Source organism: Littorina saxatilis, linkage group LG3 (genome assembly GCF_037325665.1).
Source record: "Littorina saxatilis isolate snail1 linkage group LG3, US_GU_Lsax_2.0, whole genome shotgun sequence".
Lineage (NCBI taxonomy): Eukaryota > Metazoa > Mollusca > Gastropoda > Littorinimorpha > Littorinidae > Littorina > Littorina saxatilis.
In genome coordinates this window covers 5,490,671-5,500,670 of record NC_090247.1, presented here as the reverse complement: position 1 = coordinate 5,500,670, position 10,000 = coordinate 5,490,671, and the positions used below count along the sequence as shown (strand labels likewise).

The following is a 10,000-nucleotide window of genomic DNA, read 5'->3' as shown; positions in this document are numbered from 1 at the left end:
GATTGCGAATGTGTTTGATTTTTTCGCTTGTCTTTTCGTTCTTCTTTTTGTCCTTATTTCTTTATATTCTTTGTTTATGTTTTTCCCCGCACTATTATTCTTTTTTCAATTCTTTTTTTGTTTGTTTGTCCTATTACTGGGAGAAGGGGTATTGTGTTTGCATGGTTGGAATGAAGCCTGGTTATACGAAAAAAAAAATGTAATCTTATGTGACTATACTACAACTGCATTCAACAAAATAAAGAACTATCTCAACAAAAAAACGAAAAAACGATTAGGTGTGTTTAGTGCGTTGATACTGTCACTCTCTATCCGCTTTCCTATCGCTAGCTCTCACTTTCTTCCTCCCTTTGTTCTTCAATCTGTTGTTCCTACCTTCTTCCGCTGACCCATCCTGTTATATGCACAGGGATCGCACCAGGTGTTTTGTAAACCAGTATTTGATCTTATTCTCTGTTTTCTTCTCGGCCTTCTCTTTGAAAACTATTCACAGTTAAGGTGTATCATGCTTTACTTTTCTTTTTGTCATACTTGGAATTAGTTTTGCCAAGTCCACTGAGGGTTAGAAGTAGGGATACGGTATATTGAACTGGAAGCAAAACCACATTGATGCTGTTAAAATTAATGTGCCTTTTGCTGAATACATTGTCGTGTCATTCATGCTGAAAAACGTATTTTCAAAAATTGTTTTAAACGGACACACACACACACACACACACACACACACACGCACACGCACACACACTGGCACACACACACACACACACACACACACTCCCACACACAGGCACGCAAGCACACACACACACACACACACACACACACACACACACACACACACACACACACATACACACACACACACACACATAGTTTACAGAACACAGGCTAAGGAAACAAACTTGGGCAGAGTCAGGCTAGTAACAGCTGCCCGTTTCTGCCTGACACTGACATGTAAGCGTCTTACACAAGGCAGTTATTGATCCGGAGCGGTGCGGGCAACGCTCACAAAGTGGCAACTGACGACAGCAGCATGTAGAGCCCGGTTAGCTCAGTCGGTAGAGCATCAGACTTTTAATCTGAGGGTCAAGGGTTCGAGTCCCTTATTGGGCGGTCTCTTATTTTTGTTCTCTCTCGCTATCTGTCTTTCTCTCTTTCTCTCTCTCTCTCTCTCTCTGTTTCTCTTCATTGGAAGCTTGCGAATCTGTTTGATTTTTTCGCTTGTCTTTTCGTTCTTTTTTTTGTCCCTATTTCTTTATATTCTCTGTTTATGTTTTTCCCCGCACTATTATTATTCTTTTTTTTTTCTCCGTTTTTTAGGTTCTATTACTGGGAGAAGGGGTATTGGGTTTGCAGGGTTGGAAGAAGAGTAAAACGAATTTATTTTTAATCTTATGTGATTATACTACAGCTGCATTCAGCAAATTAAAAATAACCTATTTAAACATAAAATTAAAAAAAATTAGTTTTGCTGTGTTTAGTGCGTTGATACTGTCACTCTCTATCCGCTTTCCTATTGTTAGCTCTCACTTTCTTCCTCCCTTTGTTCTTCAATCTGTTGTTCCTACCTTCCTCCGCTGACCCATCCTGTTATATGCACAGTGATCGCACCAGGTGTTGTGTAAACCCAGTGTTTGATCTTCTTCTCTGTTTTCTTCTCGGCCTTCTCTTTGAAAACTATTCACAGTTAAGTGGCAACTGACGACAGCGGCATGTAGAGCCCGGTTAGCTCAGTCGGTAGAGCATCAGACTTTTAATCTGAGGGTCAAGGGTTCAAGTCCCTTATTGGGCGGTCTCTTATTTTTGTTCTCTCTGTCTCTATCTCTCTTTCTCTCTCTCTCTCTCCATTGGAAGATTGCGAATGTGTTGGATTTGTTCGCTTGTCTTTTCGTTCTTCTTTTTGTCCTTCTTTATTTTTCTCCTTTGTTTATGTTTTTTCCGCGTACTTTTTTTTCTTTCGTCGATTTTGTTGTTGTATCTGTTCCATTATTGAGTGAAGGAGTATTGGGTTTGTAGGGATGGAATGAAGGGTTATAAGAATGGGTATTTAATCGTATGTGCCCATACACGCATTCAGCAAAATATTGTGCTCTTTCTTAAAGAACCATCACACAACCGTTTGGATGTGTTTTGTGTATTTATACTGTCAATCTCGATCCGCTTTCCTATCGCTAGCTCTCACTTTCTTCCTCCCTTTGTTCTTCAATCTTTTGTTCCTACCTTCCCCCGATGACCCATCTTGTTGTATGCACAGTGATCGCTCCAGGTGTTTTGTAAACCCAGTGTTTTATTTTATTTTCTGTTTTGTTTTGTTCTCGGTCTTCTCTTTGAAAACACTCCACAATTAAGGTGTATCACCGTAAAATACAGAAGGTACGTGAAGGTCAGATTCTTAACAGTAGGAGCTTACACTCATGCAAAAAAAACCACCATATTAATCTCTTTAAATAAAAAAATAAAAATCTTGTCCGGGAGAACGTCCTGGTACAAAAACTGTGGTCTGACTGAAATATAATAATTCAGTTACTACTATTCTTTAGAAAAGCCGACAAATCCACAGATTAAAACTAGTACCCATGATCGATATGACCGGTTGACAATTTCTTTCCGTGGTTTCACACAACTATTATTCATAGCCAGTAAAATATCATGACGTTCCAGTTAATAAGCTAGAGACACTGTTATGTTACTTTTTGTGTGTATGCAAGATTTTATCATCTTTATGATCTTCATTTATTGATTATTTTGTTTTAATTACAGCTCACTGTGCTGCCTCCGACTCTTCGCTCCAGATCTACTACGGATATGCCACTAACAACACTGTGCCTAGTGAGAATCTGTGCGGGCAGCTGCACTCCGTCATCGCAGCCAGAAAGAGGGAGAGGCCCTCGCCGAGCTCCAGAGTAGTGATCAGGTCATCTTCTGTTTTTATCTTCCTAGGTGTCTTAATTCCTTGACTCTTGATTGTATGAACGTGTGTCCATGTAATAGCAAAATTTGTCCGTCTGTCCGTGCGTGTTTGTGTGTGTGTGTGTGTGTGTGTGTGTGTGTGTGTGTGTATGAGTGTGTGGTGTGGTGTGTGTGTGTGTGTGTGCGTGTTTGTGTGTGTGTGTGTGTGTGTGTGTGTGTGTGTGTGTGTGTGTGTGTGTATGTGTGTGTACCGTCTTCACAACTGACGATTGTTTAACTGGCAACATAATTATTATACATTTAACCTCCGCCGGTGGTCGTGGGTCCGTGTGGGCCCAGAAGGGTGTTTAATTGCAAATATCCCTTAAACTAGTTGGAATTTTTTTAATGAGCTTTTAAGAATGCCTCAGGCACTTAAAAAGATCTTATGTCCTAACATTTCAGCGAGAAGTAATTAAAATTTTTTTATATTTAGACTAAAAACATCGTGGGGCCGTGCGGACCCATGTTTCTTAAAGAAGGAAATGAAAAGCATGGGTCCGCACGGCCCCACGATGACTTCCGTGTGTAGTCGATAACCCGGACGGGCGAAGGTTAAAGAAGCGTAACATGGCCCGGCCATGTTGGGTTTGATGCGTGCATGCCTGGTTTTCTCCTGTAGATGGGTGTCGGCACAGAAGGTCTGCCCGCTGTCCTCAGCCAACATGCTCCGTCTTCATGGCAGCTCAAATTTTTTATCGAGGTTCTCTCCTCTAGATCCGCCGTGTTTCGCCTAGGGGCTTGCGCTGCCTAGTTGATAGGGTCACCTCGTAGAGGATGTGGTCATAGACCACGCACGGTCGGTCTTGGGATAGGGAAACGTTATGCTAGTCCGGAGGGATTACGCCACAATGGCCACCTCGCGAAGACCCAGGGTCCTAGACTAGGGAGGTCCAAGGGGGAGCACCGGAAGGGCTACCCCTCTACCCGCACCTCCAACACAATCCCTTCCCCTGGTAGCTTCATCCCCAAGGAGGAAACAGAGCTACCTGCAACACCCCAGCGTAACATAAATTAATACGCACCGTGATTATCTTCATGTGTGCTCAGTGCCTGTATCTGTGCAGTAGTACAGTCCAACTTGTTGTCTCTAACGACCACTTAAAGGACCAACCAAAATTGTTCCTTATAGAAAGATAGTCGCTATGAAACGGTGAATAAAACCGGGAGAGAACCTCCTTGGGGTGTCTTTGGTGTGGTCATAATGAGCAGGTGGTCGGTATCAAGAGGTGGTCTTCATGGCAGGTTCGACTGTGTTGCTTACAACTACTATAATGACTCAGTGTGACATCCCTGTTTTCACACTTATACTCATCAGTTTTGGTGCATGAACCATACTAAGTGTGAACATGTTACAAATGTTGGTATGACCATTGGTTGGTAGGCTTATGACCTGTTGTTAAATCAGAGAAATGTTTTAAGCTAACTGACGACATTTTGTGTTCAGGTTCATTACGGGACCCAACAACCTTGAGAGGAGCAGAGGGTTCCGTCTGACGTGGACCGCCATCCATTTACCGCAAGAAGGTGAGCATCGAGAAGCCGATGATGACATTCTGAGGCAGTCTGACATCGGGCTTGGTACTAGGCATTAACCTGTTCCAGATCCTGGACAGTTTGTTGACAGCATGTACAGTCCATTTGCTGCAACTATTTCAACATCAAAGCCTTGCTAAATCCCTCTCGTCCACTGAGCCACATTAGCCTGATGACCGGAGGGCTGGGGGGGGCCTACGCCACGCAGGTAGAGTTGTTGTAGGGGTTGCTGATGTTGTTGTCTGGGCGATGGGGCTGTGATTTCCCACCCCCTGCCCCCCGTCGCTACGTGACGGCGCCCCACTGAGTGGCTGTAATTGACGCTTGCTTGTCGTGACATCCAATTTGTAGTTGCAACTGGTCACAAAATCCGCAGTCAACGTTTTTGGTAAAATCCGCCTACGCTGTCGGAAAAAAAAGGTACAAGTGTGACTACCCCGAATAAACGGTACGTCAGAGAACGAAGGGAGACAAGCGATCAGAACACAAGACAACAGAGAGCAAGAGTTATGAGAAACTAGCCCCTAACAGTAGCCAGAATAACAAGTATAAGGTAACCTTTCTTTTTTTAAATTAAAATTCTAAGATTACGTCGAAAAAACACACACACACCAATGGAATAATGAATACAAAATCTTAGTAAGCTTATCTCGTCCAGGTCTTCTTTGCTAAGAATTCATAAACCTGTGTCGTTTTCTTTGTCGCTGAAGGGCCGTGTCCAGAGTTCCAGTGCGAGGGGGGCTATGCGTGTGGACTAGAGGGTCTGGGAGGAATCTGCGACCAGCTGCCCCGCTACTGTATCCATGACGACCAGAGGTGCAACGGTATCGCCAACTGTGGACAGCACGACGACAGCGACGAACGCAGGTGTAAGTCCTCCGACGATAAGATAAGATAAGATGAGATGAGATGAGATGGGATGGGATGGGATGGGATGGGATGAGATGGGATGGGATGGGATGGGATGGGATGAGATGGGATGGGATGGGATGGGATGAGATGGGATGGGATGAGATGAGATGAGATGAGATAAGATAAGAATACTTTAATTTCCATTTTCATTTTACATAAACATGGACATTTTTTTGTTGGCACCGAATCGCATTTGTACCATTTGAGTGTCAAGAAGGTACTCATATAAATTATATTAAACAGGTATGCCGGTCGGTATATAGTTTTTTTCTTAGAAAAAAAAGGTAGTTTGTCAGGTCCTTCATCCCAGGTACATGAGCGTTTAAAAACTTCATTTTACAGCAATAGACCTACACGTAAATAGTTTCAAACACGGAGACTGCCGTGTGACCTGAGAAAGGAAACCAACTGGCATCGATACTGCACAGCCAAGTCGGATGAAGAGACGATGACCAACAACAGCACGGTTGGCCTAGTGGTAAGGCGTCCGCCCCGTGATCGGGAGGTCGTGGGTTCGAACCCCGGCCGGGTCATACCTAAGACTTTAAAATTGGCAATCTAGTGGCTGCTCCGCCTGGCGTCTGGCATTATGGGGTTAGTGCTAGGACTGGTTGGTCCGGTGTCAGAATAATGTGACTGGGTGAGACATGAAGCCTGTGCTGCGACTTCCGTCTTGTGTGTGGCGCACGTTATATGTCAAAGCAGCACCGCCCTGATATGGCCCTTCGTGGTCGGCTGGGCGTTAAACAAACAAACAAACAGACCAACAACAACAAAAAAACAAGCAAACAAATAAACATCCTTGAACGAAATACCAACACTACATTGGGTGTGCACGTTAAAGATCCCGCGATTGACAAAAGGGTCTTTCCTGGCAAAATTGCTTAGGCACAGTTAATAATTGTCTACCTATACCCGTGTGACTTGGAATAATAGGCCGTGAAAGGTAAATATGCGCCGAAATGGCTGCAATCTACTGGCCGTATAAAATTTCATCTCACACGGCATCACTGCAGAGCGCCTAGAACTGTACCCACGGAATATGCGCGATATAAGACTCATTGATTGATTGATTGATTAAATGCAAGCAGGCGATACCACGAACGTACAAATTAACGATCTGCCAAACTATTGTACTCGCCTATCAACCTAACTACACCGCTACCTACCTAATTACCTAATTCACGAACTAACTTCCTTTCTGACTGACTGACTGACTGACTGACTGACTGACTGACTAAATTTATAAACAACCGGCGTACCTACCTATACGCGTACCTACTTGACATCCACATGGTACAGGCGAAAAGCTTTGGAATGAAGGAATTCTGCACACAGGATCCAGCAGCCTACGACAATGATGTTGGACCTATCACATCTGGTTTTTTTGTGTTTGCCTTTAAGTAACAGAGTCCGCACAATATTCGTGTGTTTTTGTGCGTGTGAGTGTGTGTGTGTGTGTGTGTGTGTGTGTGTGCGTGCGTGCAGGCGTGCGTGAGTGTGTGTGTGTGTGTGTGTGTGTGTGTGTGTGTGTGTGTGTGTGTGTGTGTGTGTGTGTTTTATTGCATGTTTTTACATTTAGTCAAGTTTTGACTAAATGTTTTAACATAGAGGGGGAATCGAAACGAGGGTCGTGGTGTATGTGAGTATGTGTGTGTGTGTGCGTGCGTGCGTGTAGAGCGGTTCAGACCAAACTACTGGACCGATCTTTATGAAATTTGACATGAGAGTTCCTGGGTATGATATCCTCAGACATTTTTTTCATTTTTTTGATAAATGTCTTTGATGACGTCATATCCGGCTTTTCGTGAAAGTTGAGGCGGCACTGTCACGCTCTCCTTCTCAGCGCAACTACTACCCCGCTCTTCTTGTCAATTTCACTGCCTTTGCCATGAGCGGTGGACTGACGATGCTACGAGTATACGGTCTTGCTGCGTTGCATTGCGTTCAGTTTCATTCTGTGAGTTCGACAGCTACTTGACTAAATGTTGTATTTTCGCCTTACGCGACTTGTTTACCAGTTCCGTGCACCATTCTTATCATAACCCAACTGAACCCTCACAAAATCGTGTGTTTATGTATGTCTTGCTATTTTTCTCACATCAACCAGGTCCTCGTGAGATCCTCATCATGACAGCCCTGATCGCTGTGCCTAGCCTCGCGGTCATCACGCTGGTGGTCCTGGTCATCTACTGCTACCGCTCCAAGCGGGTCAAGAAGTCCGCCTCCCAGAACCAGCCCCTCACCTCCACCCACAAGCACGGCTCTTCCAAGGAGTCCTTCAACTCCCACCGCAGCTACCAGCAGTGTATGATGCACACCAGCTTCGTAGACGGCGGAGGAGGAGCAGGGGGCGTGGCCGGAAACGCAGGGGGCGGGGCTAGCGGCACGCTTGGCAGGTCAGGGGGCGTGGTTCCAGGAGAGGCGGGGCTTCCAGGGGTGATGCCTTTGCCGGAAGTGGTTATAGGCGGAGCTGGAAACCGCCTGCCTGGGATGGAAGAGCCGCCTCCGGACATTGATGACCAGCAGTTGCAGCTGCCCATCCCCATCCCCCGGCCCCCTGACCCCAACTACCGCACGCATCAGAAGAGGGCGTCGTACACCATGATGAAACAGAACTTCGAGGACGGCAACACCGTCATTGCTGAAATTTGATGAGTGACTCTTCACTAAACACTGTTTGTTGACTGATTTACGAGGCTCAGTGATACATTGATTCCCTGAACTGATACAAGGGTACGCTGACTCTCCCATTGCTGAGATTTGATGGGCGACTCTTCACCAATACTGTTTTTTGACTGATTCACAAGGCTTCAGTGATACATTGATTCCCTGAACTGATACAAGGGTACGCTGACTTCTGTCCCATTGCTGAGATCTAACTCTCGACCGACAATTTCGTGGCTCTGGCGCATTCATCGACAGTTGCTCTGCTGAGAGATTCAACGCTATTTATTGACAAATACGCTTTTGCTGATGTGACAGTTTGGATCATACTCCATGGCCGAGATTGATTATCTTTATCGACAATATAATATAAGGTGGGATTTAAATCCACGTTTGCTGTGTTGGCGCTGAAACCGTGCTGTGACGCGATCCATATACACTGTCATTCTCATTATTTTCTTTGTGAAAACTGAACACAAATCCCATGGTCTATGGTGCAATGTTGTTGTCGATGAAGCTTTTAGTTTAAAAAAAAGAAAATAATGGCATCGCTCTGCTCGTGATGTCATCAGTGAGGTTTAGATTAATACCAGTATACTGAAAACGAGGAGAAAAACACACCATATAGTGCTTAGAAACAATTGCTTGTCTTGAAAGCATGAAGGGCATGGAATGAAGGAAAGGCAGCATTTTGTGGTCTGGTTGCCAAGCAACAAACCACGTGTAGCAACATGTCTGCCCTTTCTTTGCTGTGAACCAAAGTGTCCAAAACTCAGATTCTGATCATTTTCTTTTTGCATATACTTTTTTTTGTTTAAACTGGTTGACACTGCTATCACATTGCTGAAATATAATCCCTTTTAACAAAATTACTGTTGCTGAAATCAGACGCATCATTAATGTTATCTGTAACGGCTGAGTTTGAAACTTACCCTGAGTTTTTGCTACAGGACTGTAAGTGTAGCTGCAGAATGTTAAGCTCTAAAAAAAATTGAAAAAGACAATTATCGCTCTGCTTTGCATTTCATTAACATAAATTAATGAAAATGTGAAGTCTGGATATTAAAAGGGCTTAAGGATTTAATTTTATTCAGTGATGAATTATTCATATCAACTCTTTTCAGTTGTGATCACAACATGCATGCCGTCGCGATATAACCTTGAATGGTTGAAAACGACGTTAAACACCAAATAAAGAAAGACAACATGCATGACCAGTACATAAGATGAACGTGACATTTGAACGCCTGACACGGCACAGTTAGGAAGTTTTCGACACCTTCTGCGTGAAAAGTGAAACAAACGGCGAACAATGACGTTGAGAGTTGGCGTCATCATTACTCACTTGAACAGTTACAATAATGTCCTGACTGTTGCTCAAACACTTACTATATGTCCTATGACGTCCTATGACGTCACCAGTAACTCTCTGTCCTATGACGTCACCAGTAACTCTCTGTCCTATGACATCACTAGTATTTTCTGCGACTTTCACGAACTACAAACTGCATGCTGTCTGGTATTTGGTTTTGCCCTCACCTTCGCAACTACACTTGCGCTAGCAATATACCTCAACCCCCACGTTCAACGACTTTTTCAATTCGCAGCACTGTTTTCACTTTGATAAATATTCTGTTCCTTATCATTGTGCAATATGTGTGTGTGTGTGTGTGTATCAGCACTTCGTTAAAGAGCTGGTGTTGATGAAGAAATACCAGTGCTCTCTCCCCTCCCCCCTCTCTCTCGCTATCTCTCGCTATCTCTCGCTCTCTCTCTCTCTCTCTCTCTCTCTCTCTCTCTCTCTCTCTCTCTCTCTCTCTCTCTCTCTCTCTCTCTTTTGAGCGTGCATTCTTCCGTGTGTGCGTACGTGCGTGAGCGCGCGCGCGCGCGTGTGTGTGTGTGTGTGTGTGTGTGCGTGTGTGTGTTTGTACCTGTG

General features: G+C 44.4%; 1 protein-coding gene and 2 non-coding genes across 3 annotated transcripts in view; all 3 read left to right on the top strand.

Moving 5' to 3' along the window:
- The window catches only part of LOC138961078 (uncharacterized), a 20,598-nt gene extending 10,810 nt beyond the window's left edge, over positions 1–9,788 (top strand). Inside the window, exons 4-7 of the mRNA XM_070332672.1 lie at positions 2,761–2,914; positions 4,397–4,476; positions 5,196–5,354; positions 7,508–9,788. Of these exons, the coding sequence (XP_070188773.1) occupies positions 2,761–2,914; positions 4,397–4,476; positions 5,196–5,354; positions 7,508–8,052 (938 nt within the window). The 3' untranslated portion in view covers positions 8,053–9,788. The remainder of the gene's footprint in view (positions 1–2,760; positions 2,915–4,396; positions 4,477–5,195; positions 5,355–7,507) is intronic.
- Positions 1,041–1,113, top strand: Trnak-uuu (transfer RNA lysine (anticodon UUU)). Its single transcript has one exon. It is a non-coding gene; the product is annotated as a tRNA-Lys (tRNA).
- Positions 1,720–1,792, top strand: Trnak-uuu (transfer RNA lysine (anticodon UUU)). Its single transcript has one exon. It is a non-coding gene; the product is annotated as a tRNA-Lys (tRNA).
- Positions 9,789–10,000: the final 212 nt, after the last annotated feature.